This window comes from Vidua chalybeata, chromosome 31, assembly GCF_026979565.1.
Source record: "Vidua chalybeata isolate OUT-0048 chromosome 31, bVidCha1 merged haplotype, whole genome shotgun sequence".
In the NCBI taxonomy this organism is placed as follows: domain Eukaryota; kingdom Metazoa; phylum Chordata; class Aves; order Passeriformes; family Viduidae; genus Vidua; species Vidua chalybeata.
In genome coordinates this window covers 1420507-1438216 of record NC_071560.1, presented here as the reverse complement: position 1 = coordinate 1438216, position 17710 = coordinate 1420507, and the positions used below count along the sequence as shown (strand labels likewise).

Here is a 17710-nt window from a genome sequence, read left to right as displayed (position 1 = left end):
CCCGTGTCCCGTCCTGCTCCCATCCCAGTCCGGATCCTATTCCCGGTCTCATTCCCTGTTCCTATCCCTATTCTCTGTCTGGTTGCCGTTCCCATATTCTCAGTCCCGTATTTTCTTTCCGGTTCCCGTTCTCGTATTTCCGTTTGCATACTTCTGTTTCTGTATTCCCTCTTCCGCTTCCACATTCCCATTTCCAGTCCCGTTCCCTTATTCGCGTCCCCGATCCCGGTCCTATCTTCCTATTCCTCATCCCATATTCTCAGTCCGGTTGCTGCTACCGTATTCCCACTCCCGTTCCCATACTCCGTTCCCGTTCCCACGCCCGTATTTCCAGTCCTATTCCCGGTCTCTGTCCCGTATTCCCGGTCCCATCCTATCTCTCCGGACGCCGCCGCCATAGCTCCGGCCCGCCCCAGACCTCACGTGACCGGAAACAGCGAGCTGCTCCCGCCCACCAATCACGGGGCGCGATCCGCCTGGTATTTCCATAGCTTCGCCCTCCGTCTGGCTACGCCCCCCGCCGGCTGCAGCCGCGTCCGGACGCTGTTTCCTCCCAGTTCCCTCCCAGTGCTCCCAGTAACAGCTATACTGGGAGCGAGAGCGCTCCCTGTTCCTTCCCGGTGCTCCCAGTATCGCTCCCAGTGCCGGGCAGGGCGAGGCCGGGCCGCTTTACAACCCCCTCAGAGCACAGCGTGGCTGCTTTTGGGTGTCGGCACCTGCCCGGGCCGGGCTGGGAGCGGAGAAGGAGCGGGATGGAGAGGAGGGAGAGAGGAGGAGGAAAAGGAAAAGCAGGAGCGGGAGGAAGAGCAGGAGCAGAACTAGGAGAAGGACGAAGAGCAGGAGGAGGAGCAGCAGCAGCAGGAACCCACGCGGTTCCCTGGCCCGCCCGCTGAGGTTCCCCCGGTTCCGGCAGCATCGCCCCCTCCCCGAACCCGCAGGTGAGCGGGAACGGGGAGCTCGGCCCAAGTCCATCGGGGGGGTCTCCGGGAGGATTTTTTTGCGGGGAAGGGGATGTTTGAATCTTGCAGGACCCCAAAGCTGAGCCGCAAATTCCACTTTGGGGGGATCTAAGCGGTCCCAGGTAGCGATCGCGCGGTACCGGCGGGGACGGGGGCGATATCGGTGTTGGGGATTCCCCGGAGAGAGCCGGGGTGGAGTGCGGGAGCCTCGGAGTGCGGAGAGCGCAGAGGGGCGATCCCGGAGCCGGGGGACGCCCGGTAGACGGAGGGGGTGGGGGAGGCTGGAAATGAGCGGGATCCGGGCTCCCGAGGCTGAAAGGGGTGGTCACTTGTCCGACTGGACTTGCGCAGCCGGGACCATCAAACCCAACAGGCTCACCTCTTGTTTTTCCCCGCAAACCAGGATTTCCCATTCCCAAACCTTGGCCGGATAGAGGGGGAGGCGACCGCGAGGAAGAGGAAAATGTCCCGGGGCACTCGGGCAGGTGAGGAGGAAGTCACCGCCCCTTTCCTATTCTCTTCTGCTCCATCTCTGTCACGATCCGCTAGAACAAGCGGGATGTCATGATGGTTCGTTTTACCGATCCCAAAAGTGCAAAAGGCAAACAGCGGGGGACCATCAATTTAATCACAACAAATGCACCTTTATTGAGTGCCAACAGCAAATGCGATAGAGGGGTCAGAAAGGGAATAAAGGACAGAGAGAAAGAGGGGGAAGAGAGGGATATAGCTACCAAATGGAGAGACTAAATCCTCGATGGTCCAGCCACATAGATTTGCTGTCATCTGTGGGGGTTCACTGAAGTCTTGGGTAACTTAGGGGTCTTTTATAGTCCTCTGCCAAGTGGGGGGAACAGGTAATGGAGAAATGACTCTATTGAAAAATGGGTACAGACAGTCCATGTTCCAAAGCAAGGCAAGTCAATTTCAGCAGTGAGCGAGACCCATTGTTTTCTTGGTCCAGCGAACACACCTGCAGGCACCACTTGGCGAACGTCCTGCTTCAGTCAGGCCAGTGCCCCTGTGTTAGGATTATAGGGGTCTCAGTCCTTGGGAGGGAGCTTCAATCTCCATCCACCACGGTGATCGTGAGGCAGATGAGGGATCTTCTGTGGGAGATCACCAAAGGTACCCCAGAAAGTTCATTTGACCAAGAGGTGGGAAAATTCATGGGTTATTGTAATGAGCGGGGATCGTGAAGCAGGTGTAAGCGTACAGAGCAAGCAGCTCCTTTCCAGCCCCTGCTTGAAGCTGTGTAGTGTGATGGCACAGCAAACACACCTGCAAACAATCACTTGGTGAGCATCCACTTCAGCCAGGCCAGAACTTCAATCAGGGTCTTCAGGATCTTAGTCTCTGTCATTACAACGATCGTGAGGCAAAAATGAGGGGAACTTCAGACCGTCTCTTGCAATCTCCCAGCCCAGCATGGCCCCTGGCTGCAGGACAGCCTCGCTGCCAACACCGTCCTGCCAGGGATGGACTGGGGGATCTCCTTCCCCTTCCCTCCGGCACGGAGGCAAATCCCATCCTCTCCTTGTCCTTTCTCCCTCAGGCGGAGGATGGAGCTGAGGATGGAGACCAGGGAGGACAAATCCCCACAGCAGAACCTCATGGAAGAGGCTGTTTTGAGCAGCTCCACGTCGCAGGAATCCAAAAGGGAGGAAAAGCCCCAGAGATCCTTTATGAGGAGGGGCTGCAAACTCAGCCCCAGGATCTGTGAGGAGGAAAGACCCACCCTGGGCCAGAAATGCAGCTGGAGATAGGCCAGAGCTCAGAGCTGGGTGTCCATGAGCAGCTTCATGGCAGGGAGAAGCCCCACAAGTTCTTGGAATGTGTGAAGAGCTTCAACCTGAGCTCAACTCTGATTTACCACCGGAGAATCCACACTGGGCAAAGACCTTACAAGTGTGGAGAGTGTGGAAAGAGCTTCAGGATGAGCCGGTGATCTGTGGTCCTGGTGATCCGTGTTGGGAAGATCCCTGGCTGGGGGGCTCCACATCCTCCTGGGCTCCCCATGGGTACCTGGACACATCCACAGACCATCAGAAATCCATTGTGGAGAGCAGATTTGTCAACTTTCATACCCAGAAAAATCTCACCTTTTGCATCTTCTGGTGGCATCAAGCAACACTGGATGGCCTTGGAGGTCTTTTCCAACATAAATCCATTGTTTTAATTCCCTCTGGCCCACAGGCATTTTCCACAGCCAGATGGGGATGTACTGGGGCAAAACTCACAATTTTGGAGACAGTGGGATGGAAACCCCTCCTAAAAAGTTTCTTCCACCCATGTAAGCATGTGGATGCTCAGCTAGCACAGACACATAATTCCTTTTGGTTTAGCCTTGTGTTCATCCCTTTGAAACCCCTGAAACTGGGGTAAAAAATAAAGATGTTGAACAAAGGCGTGGGTGGGGAACAATGACATGGGGGGACATGGCCATGGATGGGGACATTGGGGATATGGACATGGGTGGGGTCATGAACTGGGACAGTGTCAGTGCCACCACAGTGCCACCAGCACCTTCATCTCGGCCACGGCAAAGCACTGCCTGATGCAGTTCCTGCCACCATGTCCCCACAGTCACCACCACAGTGTCCCAGCTGAATGTCATCACCCTCTAGGGTGGGACAGGGAACTTGTTCAGCTGGTGACAAGTGGCCCGGAAGCAGGTGACAGCCATCAGGGTGTCCCAGAGCCACTGCACTTAGGGGACCCCAACTGCCCCTGGGGACAGGACAAGAGTCAGTGTCACCCGGGGGGTCACATGGCCTGGTGACAGTGCCCCTTGACACATCCTGGTGGCTTCATGTGCTGACATGTCATGGTAGCAGCGTCCCCACAGGTATGGCAACATTGTCCCTGACGTGTGTCCTGCTGGCACTCTGTCCCCTCCTCCCCACATGTCCCTGTCCCTTTCCATGTCTCCCTGTCACTTCCCCTGTGTTCCCTCCTCCCCGTGTGTCCCTGTCCCTTTACGTGTCTCCCTGTCACTTTCCCTGTGTCCCTGTCCCTCTCCCATGTGTCCCTGTGGGGTCAAAGTCCCCAAGGCCTTGGGGCTGTGTCCCACAGGGTGTCCCCCTGGTCCACAGGGTGTCCCCGTGTCCCTCAAGGTGTCCTCGTGTCCTGCAGGATGTTTCTGTGGCTACTCCTGGCACTGAGTGTCTGCACCCACCCTGGCAGAGGTAAGGACACACCGCAACATCCCACAACACCCCAGGACACCTTTTTTCCTCTGATTTTGGGTTGTTCCTCTCTCTTTTGGGTCTGTTCCCCCTATTTTGGTTCCTTTCCCTGGTTTGGATCCTTTCTCCCTGTTTTGCTTCCTTTCCCCCTTATTTTGGGTCCTTTCCTCCTCTTTTGAGGCCTTTCCCCCTTTTTTGAGTCCTTACTCCCTCTTTTGTGTCCTTTAGCCCTATTTTGGGTCCTTTCCCCTTATTTTGGGTCTTTTCACCTTATTTTGGGTCCTTTCCCCCTGGTTTGGATTCTTTCCCCCTGGTTTGGATCCCTTCCCCTTCTTTTGGGTCCTTTCCCCCTGGTTTGGGTCCTTTCCCCCCTATTTGGGGTGCCCTCCCCTTGCTTGTGGCACATTTTTGGGTGCCTCCCCCTCCTCCAACCCCCTCCCCACCCCTTAACCCCCCTCACCCCCTACCCCCTGTCCCCCCAGGCGTGTCCCCAGCTGTGTCCCCAATTGTCCCCCCACGCCACATGGACTCGGTGCTCGACATCCTGGATGCCCTCGAGTCCCCGGCCAGGGGCGGCTCCCCCGGCACCGCCGCGGCCTTAGGGAGGGGGCTGGGGGTCTGCAGCACCCCGGGGTGCCGGGCGGTGCTGGGCGAGCCCCTCGGGAACCCCGAACGCCCCCCGGCTCTCACCCTGGGCCAGTGGCAGCTCCTGACCGAGCTCCTCCACCACGACCCGGCGACACCGGAGCTGGGGGCGGTGCTGACCCCGGACGGCTCCACGGTGGCCCTCGGTCCCCTCCTGGCCGGCATCGAGGCGGGGCTGAGATCTGGCGGGTTTGGGCGACCCCTCCCCACCCTCGACCCGCCCGCCGACCCCCTCTTGGCTGTCACCATCGCCGAGGCTTTGGGGACATCCTTCCTGCTAGCGCAGGGGGGTGACAACAACGCCACTGCACTGGGACCCGGTGGCTGCTGGGACGACGTGGAGAACCCCCAAAATTACACCTTGAGGGGTCCCCCGTCCCCTGTCCCCGACCCTGTGGCCATTGGGGCCATGGATGGGACGGTCCTGGGGGCGCGGCTGGCCCAGGGACCCCTCCCGGTGGCCGAACTGCTTCGGGGCTACTACGGGACTGGGAATGGCTCAGAGGCGGGGAGACCCCCCAGCAGTTACCGGCGCCGGGATTTTGGGGCACTGGCGGGACAGGGACGACTGGAGAAGGAAGTGGCGGCGGTTTTGGGGCTTCTGAGGACGCTGTCACCCACCTCGGAGCTCCTGAGGGACATGGGGACACAGGAGGTGGCGGCCGTGGCTCGTAGGGCGGCGCGAGAGTTCAGCGAGCGCTACGTGGGTACGGGTGGGGTGGCATCTCCTAAATGGGGTTGACACCTCCCAAACTGGAGTTGTCACCTCCCAGACAGGGGTTGTCACCCCCTAAACAGGGATTGCCACTGCACAAATGGGCGTTGTGACCTCCCAAATACAGATTGTCACTGCTCAAATGGGCTCAAATTGTCCCCCCCAAACGGAGTTGTCACCCCCTAAACAGTAGTTGTCACCTCCCAGACAGGGATTGTTATCCCCTAAACAGGGATGTCACCCCTCAAACAGGGATTGTCACCCCCTAATGGGCATTGTCACCTCCCAGTCAAAGATTATCACTCCCTATATCTCCACACAGATTCTGCCGTGACCCCAAGTACTTATCAAGCTCCTTGTCCCCAGATGACCTCTGCCATGTCCCCAAGGAGGACTTTGTCCCCACATGGCCTCTGCCATATCCCCAATGGTTATGGGGACATATCCAGCCCCTTGTCCCCATATGGGTACCAAGGAGCCCCTTGTTCCCTGGTGGACTCTACTGTGTCCCCTTCAAGCCTTATGTCCTCACGTGGCCTCTGCCATGTTCCCAAGGACCTGTCAAGTCCCTCATCCCCTGGTGGACTCTACCATGTCCCCAAGGAGCTCCTTGTCCCCATATGGCCTCTGTCATGTCCCCAGGAGCCCACAAAGCCCCTTGTCCCCATGTGGACTCTACTGTGTCCCCATCAAGCCCCTTTTCCCCTGGTGAACTCTACCATGTCCCTAAGGAGTCCCGTGTCCCCATGCGGACACCACCATGTCCCCAAGGGCCTATCAAGCCCCTTGTCCCCATGTGGACTCTACTGTGTTCCCATCAAGCCCCATGTCCCCCCATGGCCTCTGCCATGTCACCAAGATCTCAGGGGACACCTCCACCCTGTTGTCCCCGCAGAGTGCCCAGCCATTGTGCCGCGCTGCCTGTGGGGTGCCCATCCCTACCGGGGCACCCCGGCCCTGCTGCAGCTCCCACTGAGCTCGGTGTTCCTGCACCACACCCTGGAGCCATCACAGCCCTGCCGAACCTTCGGTGCCTGCGCCCACGCCATGAGGAACATGCAGCGCTTCCACCAGGACACCCGCGGCTGGGATGACATCGGCTACAGGTCACTGTCTCCTCCCTGGGGTGATGGCACCTGCCACAGGCCCTGGCACCCCCTGTGGGAACAGTCATTGTACCTCTGTGGGGACTGTCACCTCCATTGGTTCCCACCTTCCATGGGCCATGTCATCCCCTGTAGTTGCCATTGTCTCCTTCAGTCCCTGTCATCCATCACAGTCCCTGTCAACCCCCCAGTTCCTGTCATTGTATGCCTATGGGCCCTGTCACCCCCACAATCCCTATCACCCCCCCTGGATCCTGTCATTGTACCCCTGTGGGCACTGTCACCTCCACTGGTTCCTGTCACCCCCCCTTGGGGCTGGTCATTGTCTCCCCATGGTCCCTGTCAACCCCCATGGTCACTGTCATCCCCTGTGGTCCCCATCACTGTCCCCTCGCAGTCCATGTTGTTGTCCCCTCACAGACCCCACCACTGTCCTCTCACAGTCCCCAACACTGTTCCCCCATGGCCCCCACCATTGTCCCCCCATAGTCCCTACCACTGTCCCTTCATGGTCCCCACCACTGTCCCCCCCACAGTCCCTACCACTGCCCCTCCATGGTTCTCACCACTGTCCCCTTGCAGTCCCCACCATTGTCCCCCTGCAGTCCCTACCACTGTCCCTTCATGGACCCCACCACTGTCCCCTCCCAGTCCCCATCCTTGTCCCCACACTGTCCTCATAACCCCCACAGTCCCCAACCCTGTTCCTTTCCAGTCCCCATCACTGTCCCCTCACCGTCCCCATCCCTGTTGCCCCACAGTCCCCATATCCATTTCCCCTTCAGTCCCCATAAGCCCCCATAGCCCCCACCATTGTCCCTGTATTGTCCCCATCACTGTCCACTCACTGTCCCCATCCCTGTCCCTTTGCAGTGCCCACCACTATCCTCCCACTGTCCCCACCACTGTCCTCTTCTAATCCCCATCACTGTCTCTCCACTATCCCCATCCCAGTCCCTTTGCAGTCCCCACCATTGTCCCCTGCAGTCCCCACCACTGTCCCCCACTGTCCCCTCACTGCCATCATGTCCTCGCAGCTTTGTGCTGGGCTCGGATGGGTACCTGTACGAGGGCCGGGGATGGCACTGGGTGGGTGCCCACACCAAGGGCTACAACACCCAAGGCTTTGGCATTGGCATCATTGGGGACTTCACGGCCAGCCTGCCGGACCCCGACACGCTGGCCCTAGTGCGGGACGAGCTCCTGCCCTGCGCTGTCCGCTCTGGACACATCCGGTCGGACTTCACCCTCCGTGGCCACCGCCAGCTCGGCCACACCGACTGCCCCGGCAACGCCCTCTTCCAGGAGATCCAGAGCTGGCCCGGCTTCCAGGGGACACCAGTGGCACTGGAGCTCGGGGTGGGCGGCCTGGTGGGATTGGTGGGAAGGGGTTTTGGGTCATCTTGTGACTGACTGTGGGTCCTGTCCACTCTGCAGTGAGGAGCAGCTCTGGCCGGGCTGGATGGAGGCAGGAGAGGTTGGACAGTGGTCCAGATGGACACCAGCCCAGTCTGGATGGACACTGGTCCAGCAGATGTTGGTCTGATGCATCGAGCTGGACATTGGTCCAGATGAACACCAGACCCACGGATCCCGGCTGGACTCTTGTCTGCAGCCCCTCAGCCTGGACAGTCCCCAGCCCAGATGACCACCAGCCCAGCCACACCCTGGCCCACCCCACTGACCCACCAGCATACAGTAGGCCCAACCCCAAAACCCCCCAAAATAAATCCAGTTATAGGACATCAGCTCTGGGTGGTCCCTGCAGAGCAAGGGGGAATCTGTGGCATGGGCTGGGGGTAACTTTGGGGTGATGGGAGTGGACTTCGGGAGCCATCCTGGACACCCCAACCTCCCCCCCCCGCAAAACAAGCACCCAGCCCCCAAACTGGCACCTGCAGCATCCCAGGTGCTGTCATTTCGGAGGGACTCTAGGAGCCCCCGTGACCCCACACTCTCTTTGAGAGGTGACCTGCAGTATCCCTCAGGTGTCGCCAGCGCATCCACAGCAGGAACAGCAGCATCACCTCCTGGGGCAGGGGTGGAGAAGGAGGAGGAGGTGAAGGGGTGACTGAAACTCCTGCCTGGTGTCATGATCCGCTCAGGCAGGGTGTCGTGATGGTTTCTTTAACCGATCCCAAAAGTGCAAAAAGGCAAACAGCAGGGGACCATCAGTTTAATCACAACAAATGCACCTTTATTTAGGTACCAACAGCAAATGCGATAGAGGGGACAGAAAGGAAATAAAGGATAGAAAGAAAAAGAGGGGAAGGGGAATAGCTACCACCGTCTGAGACGAGGTCCTCAATGGTCCAGCCACATGGATTCACCATCATCCATGGGGGTTCACTGAACTATTCCCAAAAAGTTACAGTTTATATAGTCTTTAGCCAAAGCGAGTGGCATCTGGCCAGAAGGAAGGCAAGATTGATGAGCCATTGTGAAGAGCCCCTTGCTCTGTGAAGCAGGTGCTTGCATGCAGGGACAAGCCACCGCTTGTCACAACCTGTTCGAATGCAGCGTTCTGTAGAAGCACAGCGAGTGCACGTGCTAACAGTCACTGGGCAAGCGTCCGCATCCACTTTGGCCAGGCCAGAACTCCTGTCATGGGTCTGCAGGGTCCTTGCAACGGTCGTGAGGCAAATGAAGGAAACTTCGGACTGTCTCTCACACCCAGTCACACAGGGAAGCCACAACAGAACAGGGACCAAGTGTGGGTGAAGCAGTGGATGTACTGCGGGGACAGGGTGGGGGGGACATGGGGACAGTCCCCAAAGTCCCCAAGATCCTCTCGGGGGATACTGCGGCCAGGGACAGCGTGGGGGATATGGAGTCACGCGGCATCCTCAGGGGGATGCAGGGAGCTGGAAGTGGCATGGGGGGACCCCAAAAAGGCTGTCACCCCCTTGTAGGATGTGGGCCACACATCCTACATGTGGGCACTAGTGACAAATTGGCAGATGGTGGTAATCGAAAGTGCAGGTGCCACCTCGGGGATGTCACAGAGAGGGGGTCCTGTGGTGCCACTGTGTGCCCTGTGCTGAGCGGGTGACAAAGGGAGGATCAGGGGGTCCCCAGGGTGTGGGGGGGCACAGGGGAAGCGCGGCCAGGGCACAACGGAAATGCCTCCGGTCCCACCTCTGCCTGAAGCACAAGGATGGCAGGGCATCCATCACCCTGTTCCCCTGGCACCCTCTCCCCAGCAGGGGTGGGGGCTGCGAGGGGCTGGCATGGGCACCCACTGGTGCCCTGGGTGGGCAGAAGAACCCAAAAATTTGGGTCCCCTAGATAGGCAGGGGTATCCCAGGGAGGTGGGACACCAAAAATTGGGGACCTCTCAAGGTGGGGATGCCAAGTTGGGGATGCCCACCTCACGACACCCAAGTCCAGCCCCTGGACTCCCCTGAGTGATTCTCCCCATCCCAACCCCACCCACACCTGCCCAGGGACCCCCAAAATGCCTCCACTCATTCCACTAACCCCAAGTCCAGCCCATGAACCCTCCAAAATGATTCCTTCCATCCTGCCACGCACAATTCCAACTCACAAAATTACTTCCCCCATCCCACCACTCCCAAATTTATGCCCTGGGCCCCCCAAAGTGACTCCACCCATCCCACTGCCCCCACATCTACCCTGCGGACCCCCCAAACTCTACCGTTCCCCCAACAGATGGAGGTGGAAGTCCGCCCAGCCAACCCCGAGCCCCCCGCCCTACTGAAGAACTACAAGTGGCACACCGCAACTGCCACTGGTGGTCCACTGGCGGCGACCCCGAAAGGGGCGGGAGGTCCCTGGGGAGCTGGTGCTGGGAGCAGCTGCAGGAATGGAAACGCTCCTACAGCCACCCTGGCACCTACAGCAACAAGACTGGGGACAGGGGTGTCCCCAAGGCCAGCGCGCACCGGTCGCTATCCCAGAAGGCTTTTTTCAACCCCTTCAAGGTGTCCAAGGGTACAGGGGACCTGAGAGAACACGAGGGGACAACGCCTCCCCTGGAGCAGTACCTGCACTCCGAGGACAGGAGAAGGTGACACGGTGACAGCAGAGTCAAGGCAGCACTAGGGGCACAGTATGGGGCAGGTGAGGGGGTACGGGGGTGGGAGAGTGGTGGTGAGCAGTGGGGGAAATTTTAAGGTGTGATGGGTGGGAGGTGATGACTTTTGGGGTGACTATGATGGGTGGGGGGTGATGGGGATGGTTTGGGTGTCATGGTGATGACTTTTGGGGTGATGATGGTGATGGGTGGGGGGTGACGAATTTTGGGGTGTGGGGTGGGAGGTGTTGGCCTGGCACAGCCCCCTGGGGTGCCCAATCTCCCCTATCCCCAGGGTCCCTTCCCACCTCATGTGTCCCTGTCCCAGTGTTGCCCATGCTGGGGCTGGCACTGACAGTGGCACCAGGCCAGGCCCCACGGCACCAGCACTGGGACCTGGCCAAACTGGCTCGGCACCAGTGGGGCCACCCACAGGGCAGGCACAGAGCCACCCCATCCTGGCCCCACACATGGTCTGTCACTGTCACACTGCCATACCCACTGGCATTGCCACCCCATGGTCACCTGTACCTGGCAGCATCTCCATGAGCATCCTGGGCCCTGCGGTGGCACCTCCAAGGCCACACGTCCCTTGGTGTCACCATACCCACAGTGGCATCTCCATGGCCATGTGTACCCTGGCATCACCACAACCTTTGTGGCACCTCCATGGCCACCTGTGCCCCATCCTAGAACCCCTGGTGGCATGACCAGGCCACCTCTCCCCCATCACTGCCACACCCCCCCATGAGTGACAGGGGCATGGGGGGCACCCACACCCTGTTCTGTTCCCTCCCATGGCCGGGGCAAGCCATGGCTCCTGCCGAGCTGCCCTGTAAATGGCCCCCCTTAAAAGCAGCCAGGTAGGAAGGGCACAGAATTGTTACAGTAACAAGTGCAGTTTCTTTCTTTCTTTAATACAAATAAATTAAGGAATATTGTAGCGCCGCGTTTTCTCTTTCTCCCCAGTTTGGGGCAGCTCCGATGTCCTCTGGTGCCGCCTCGCCCCGGACTTCCGGGTTCGCTGCTTTTCTCCCGCGTGCCGCTGGAGTGATGTCTAGATCACCCACGAGGAAAGCAGGCTTTATTGTCGCTGAGAGTTGCAGTGGGGGGGGTAGCGACCCGTGCTTCCCACACCACGTGGGGGAAATGGCCCCGGGACCCGGGAGGTAGCGGGATGATATAAGGGATATGATAGGGAGGGCAGACGCCGTCCCCCAATGATGATGTTGGACAGCGACCAACCAGAGAACCCCGCAGGGGCGGGCACCGAGCCTCGGGCTGAGTGGGATCGTGGGGATGGGGTGGCAAACAAGGGGTTTCCTGGGGCTGGACAGGGGAGTGGTTACAGGAGTGGCAGAGGGGATAGCCCAACAGCAGGCAGCCTGGGGCCAGAAACCGCCGGGGGGGAGGAACAACACGGGGGAAGCGCGGGGGTACACAGGACTCGGCTAGCTAACACAAATAAGAACCCCTAAAACCCAATCCCAGGATGCAACATTGTAGGTGCTGTACTTAGGAGGGGTGGAATGTCTGTGTTCACCAGGCTGGAACAACTTTATTCTGGAGTGAAAGCTGAATGCTGGATGCTGAAGGAATTTCAGAGCAGCACAGAACATGCTGAGTTGTAAGGGACCCATCAGGATCATTGAGTCCAAGTCTTGCCCTGCACAGGACATCATAACAATTCCACCATTGCCCAAATGCTTCTTGTCCCAAGACAGACTTGGGGCTGGTACCACTTCCCTGGGTGTTGTAATGCACTAAATAGTTATTTAGTTGTTGTTTTGCACTGGGTGATTGGGAATTTGCACTTAGTAGTTTGTATATTGCACTATGTCACATTGGTCTATTCCACACACCTTTCTCCCCCCACCCCTAAGCCTCAGGTGTGACAGGCTCTCCCTGACCTGCTCCCCCCTCCCCTTCTCCTCACCGGTGTCCCATTGGATGTGGCCCCTCGGTTCTGCCCCACCCATTTTTCCCTGGGCTCAAAACCCCCTCGGACACCATCAAACGCCTTGGTCTCTGTTACCCCCTGAGGTGTTGCCTGGATCTCAAGTGGCTCCTGATAATAAACAGGATTTAGTCCCAAGGAGAAGAGCACCTTTCGTCTTTTATCTGTGTCCATGTAGGATTCCCATCCCATTATCAGAGGGGACCAAAAAGGGATTTCCTATACCTGGGAACCCTGTTCCAGTGCTCAACCCCCCTCTAGGTGAAAAACTTTCTCCTGATATCCAGCCTAACCCTCCCCTGACTCATATCCAGCCATTCCCTCAAGTCCTGTCCCTGCTCATGAAAGTGAAGAGATTGGTGCTGGCCCCTGCACTGCCCTTTGGGAAGATGTTGAAGAGCTCAGTGAGGTCTGACCTTAGTCTCCTCTTCTCCAGCTGAACAAACCATGTGCCCTCAGCAGTTCCTCACAGAGCCCAGCCTTGTGACCTCCTCTGGACACTCTGCAATGGCTTTATGTCTTTTTTATATAGAGTGAGTATATTGTGAGTGGTGTCATTCAAAGTGAGGCCACCCCAGTGCAGAGCAGAGCATGACAATCCCTTCCCTGGCCCGGAGACCAGAATTCTGGGCCTGCTGCCCCAGGACACAGTGGCACCTTGGACTGCCAGGGCACTGCTGACTCATGTTCAACTTGCCCTTGGCCAGGAGACCCAGGTCCCTCCCTGCAGCTGCTCTGCAGCCTCTCCTTCCTCTGTCCATACACCAAGCTGGGGGTGCCCATCCCAGGGGCAGAATCTGACCCTTCCCTTAAACACCGTTGGTGATTGCCCATCTTTATTTGGGAGGTTTCTCTGCAGAGCCTCTCTGCCCTCCAGGTAGGTGACAGTTCTTCCCCATTTGGTGTCATCAGCAAATTTACTGATAATCCCTTCAAGTCCTGTGTTCAGGTTGTTAACAAAGATGTTGGAGAACTGGGGCTGCCAATGGAGCCCTGCAGAACCCTCTGGTGACCACTGCCAGCGTGGTGTCACCCCAGTCACTGCCACCCTCAGTGCCTGACCCAGTTGCTCACCCATCCCACAATGTGTTTATCCAGCTGTGTGCTGGACACTTTGTCCAGAAGCATTCTGGGAGACACAGTATCAAAAGCTTTGCTGAAATCCAGAAAGATTCCATCTACTGGCTTTCCTGGATCAAACAAGTGGGTTCCCCATAGAAGGAAACCAGATTTCACAAGCAGGACTTTCCCCTCATGAAGCTGTGCTGACTGACTGATGCCTGCATTGTCCTCCAGGTATTTTTCAGTACTTCCCAGAACAAACATTTCCATGATTTTATCAAGTATCAGAGTGAGACTGACAGGCCTGTAGTGTCTGGGATCCTCCTTGCCCTTGAAAATCAGGACAACATTTGCCAGCTTCCAGTCAGCTGGGACCCCTCAAATCACAGATCTGAGCTCTGTGTTTGCTCTGATTTCTCCAGGGGAAGAAGCCTGCTCACACCTGCATGTTTGAGCTTCTATTCTCCTCAGGCAAACCCACTTCTAGGGCAGTAATGGTTAAAAGAACAACTAAAAATACTTTCTGATTACAGGCACAAACTCATTGCAGATAAAACAAGCTCTTCAAAAGCTTTTTTAAGTGGGACTCACAGAGCAGAAGTGAACTGCCATGAAAGGTTTGGAAAAAAGTTGTGGATTTGTCATGGTTTACAGAAAGGAAACTGTAGAAGCCTTGCTTAAATGAGGGCTCATCTATGACACGATTTAAAGCACTCTCCTTTTCCCCTGAAGGAAATGTCTTTGTGGGCATGGTAAGTGATACATTTAATGAAATTACTGAATTGTGTAGAATTAATAATAAATGTTCATGTGAGAATTGATCACATTTCCTTTCAATAATTCAGAAAGTCAGTAAATGTCTGTCAATTTGCTGCTACTCCCCACCCAATTCCCCTGTCATTCACAGCAAGCAGTGATAAGCATTCAGTAGGAAGGTGATGAGGTGATGTCTGAACTGGCAGTTGGAAGTGCAGTGATCTGTGATCCCAGTGCAGCTGGGTTGGCCCATCCATTTCAGATGAGGTTCTGCAGGGATCAGAGTTCCCTGGGATCCACCATGCTCCTTCAACATTCATTTCACTTTACAGTGTGTAGTGCAGCTCCTGTCCACACATGGAGACATTTTCTAACGTCAGAGCCAGCTTGTCAGGGCTCCCTAACCTGTCTGTATTTACTACAAATTCCCAGCTTCAGGGGAAGTAGAGGAATGTGTTATTCCAAAAGGAATTGTCTTAAGTAGATATTTTAGGTTGAAAGATGTAGCTGGGGGTGTGTATTCTTTGCCCATCTATTAGAGGAGGGGCAGTTGTCTTCTGTTAATTGGGCAGTTTTTCCTCATCTCTTCCACAACCAATCCCCCCTCTGGCGAGATATCTTCTGTTAATGGGCCATTGAGTCTCACTGCATGACTGATAAAAATGACATCATCTCATTGTGAGAAGCTCCACCCAGAGGGAGGAGCCAAGCATTCCTACCTGGATATAATCTGAGATTTTGGAACACCAGATCAGCCTTTTCCCACTGGATTCCCAGAGGAGCAGATGTCTTCTACACTGGATTCCCAAGGAAGTCCAGGCCCATCTACACCACCACTGGACCTTCAGAGGAAGACTACACCCTTCTACAGGATCACTGCTTCAACAGAACCACACCTGTCACTGCAGGAGCACTGCAGCCACCATTTAATGGGACTGCTGCCACCACCCTGACCCACAGGCTGTCAGGTCATATTCTGACTCTGTCAGAGGGTTTTTTTTGTTTGTTTGTACTATTGCATTTATACTTTTAATTTTCCTAGTAAAGAACTGTTATTCCTATTCCCATATCTTTGCCCGAGAGGATCTTAATTTCAAAATTATAATAATTCAGAGGGAGGAGATTTACATTTTCCATTTCAAGGGAGGCTCCTGCCTTCCTTAGCAGAAACCTGTCTTTTCAAACCAGGACGGTGGACATACTGTACTTGTTGTTCTTTGCAAAGCAAATATAAGGAGCCTGTCACATCCTGCTGTTTAAAATAAATTGTCTGATTCCATTTAATGGATTTTGGTGGCTTGGAAACAGTTTAGTGACATTTTGTGAGCATTTTCTTTCTTGTGCACTTCAGTTCTATGTTTGACGAACTATCTCATGTGTTTTCCTGCAGAGAGCGGGCGTTCTTTATTTGGCTGGATGTGCGGGGTGTAACTCCACCAAGTACACACCGATTATAGAAAATGCTTCTGTTTCTATACTCTATTTTATGTACATATTCATTGATTTTCCTGGAGTAAACATACATATGATAATAATTTTCCCCCAAATCATTAACATATTTTCTCTTCCCTTTATGCACACATTCTTCTGTCCTGGGGGTCTCTTTGGTGGTCTCTGGTGGTTGGCAACCCCAAAGTTATACCTGAACTGGTAAAACGTGCCACAACTGGGCTGGTTGTTTTCCAGTTCTTTTTCCTACAGAGTAAGTATTGTGCGGTTCCATAGACCAATGGGTTTTTAAAAATTAGCAATGTATTTACCTGATGCCTTTTTCAGGGCTACCTAAAAATAGAGGCCAGACAAAAATTAGGGAATAAAAAGCGGTTGGATTTATTGAAGGGCCTTCAGGTACATTTTGGACAGATGAAGCACCCCGAGGGGCTACACCCAAAAAGGGGCAGTGGGTCACAGGTTTTCACACTTCTATAAGTTTGGTCCATTTGCATATTGGGGGTTAATCTTCCAATTACAGCTTCAGGTCATTTACCCCAAGTCATTTACCCCCAGTCAGGTCATTTACTGGAAGTCAGGTCATTTACCCCAGGTTTGCTCCCCCCCAGCTCACTTTTGTTTACATTTCTTGGGGCCTGAGACAGTGAGCTGTCCTTGATTCCCAGGCCTAGAGAGGAATTGTTTTGTCTGACCAAAATGGGAAGACAGCAGCTAACACTGTAGATGGAGTTCAGAGTTATACACTAAAGAATTGCAAGTTCACAAATACATGAAAAATATAAAAGCTAAAATCCTAAGGCATCAAACCCACAAGGTGCTAATGATTCTTCATCTGGTAACCTTCTGGGTGTTACTGGGAACACCGGTGTGAAGTCTAATGATTCTGATAAGAACTTACTCCTCCGCCTGAACTTGTTGCTGTTCCAGCCCCAGAATGACATTGGCTGTGATGTTTAACACATCAGAGCAGGAGGTGCTGCCTGGTGAAGGCTGAGTGTCCCCTTGTCCCTGGCACAAATTCGGGGCATGGAGACTTGAACCTTGCAGCAGATGCTGGGACTTTGCTCTCTCTGAGAGAGAGTAAAAAGATATTTTGTTGTGAATCCTGGGACTACATAGACCTGTGGGCGAGCAGCTGAATCTGTGGCCACCATGACCCATCACAAGCCACCACAGCACTGGGCTGTCCAGAATGGGAGCCTGGGACCCACCACACACAGATTCACTGCCAGCTGAGCTGTGGTCACCTGCTATGAGCACAGGGACTCTGGGTGCTGTCCTAAACCTCTGCTGACACAGTGAGGGAATGACTGGGGACACATTTGGGATCTTGTGTTGAGTTCCTCCTGCAGGGATATTTTGTGTCCTGAAATGAGTGGGTTTGCTCCTTTTGGAAGGCTATCATGGAGCCACAGGAAAGAACTGTCTGTCGGAATTGCTAAAGTTTTAAACATCACTCAGGCTGCTGCTTCTGAGAAAATGTGGCTCTTCAGGGACCTCAGGCTGCAGTCCCAGGGCTGCTCTTGGGACAGTGGAAGTCACCACTTCAGCACCACTGGCACAGCCTCGGCTGGGCACTTTGTCCCTTCCTTGGGACATTTCTGGGGATTTAGGTGACTCTAATGACCTGCTTCAGGGCTAAGCCAGCTGAAAATGAAAGCTGAGAACTTCCTGTTAGTTTTGAGCCTCATGAAATGGACTGCAGGCACTTCAGTCCATCAGAGTGGGACTGGCAGTGCTGAATTAGAACAGCCTAAACTGGGCTGGGACAGGGGGCTTCAGGCAGAGGGCAGGAATTGGTCTGGATTAGTGGAGTGGGATGAATGTGGCCTAT

At 55.4% G+C, this 17710-nt stretch overlaps 1 protein-coding gene across 4 annotated transcripts; it reads left to right on the top strand.

The window, feature by feature from the left end:
* The first annotated feature begins 477 nt into the window (after nucleotides 1-477).
* On the top strand, nucleotides 478-8361 carry LOC128801720 (N-acetylmuramoyl-L-alanine amidase-like). Of its 4 annotated transcripts, none has more exons than XM_053967775.1 (7): nucleotides 478-938; nucleotides 1363-1444; nucleotides 4055-4147; nucleotides 4630-5499; nucleotides 6403-6613; nucleotides 7651-7972; nucleotides 8051-8140. In XM_053967775.1, exons 2-7 carry the CDS (start codon nucleotides 1423-1425, stop codon nucleotides 8051-8053), a joined length of 1521 nt encoding a protein of 506 aa, XP_053823750.1. In that variant the 5' UTR covers nucleotides 478-938; nucleotides 1363-1422; the 3' UTR covers nucleotides 8054-8140. The 4 variants fall into 4 exon arrangements, with proteins under 4 accessions (XP_053823750.1, XP_053823747.1, XP_053823749.1 ...); XM_053967772.1 differs by lacking the exon at nucleotides 478-938 and adding an exon at nucleotides 2515-3252 and having other exon boundaries at nucleotides 1360-1444; XM_053967774.1 differs by lacking the exons at nucleotides 478-938; nucleotides 7651-7972 and adding an exon at nucleotides 2515-3252 and having other exon boundaries at nucleotides 1360-1444; nucleotides 8051-8361.
* Nucleotides 8362-17710: the final 9349 nt, after the last annotated feature.

Excerpts from the sequence above, each read along its gene's own strand:
- LOC128801720 (XM_053967772.1), top strand. The coding sequence starts at position 2,793 with ATGTGTGAAGAGCTTCAACCTGAGCTCAACTCTGATTTACCACCGGAG. Across the intron at positions 4,148-4,629 it reads CTGCACCCACCCTGGCAGAG|GCGTGTCCCCAGCTGTGTCC; the intron begins GTAAGGACACAC and ends CTGTCCCCCCAG. Across the intron at positions 5,500-6,402 it reads GTTCAGCGAGCGCTACGTGG|AGTGCCCAGCCATTGTGCCG; the intron begins GTACGGGTGGGG and ends TTGTCCCCGCAG.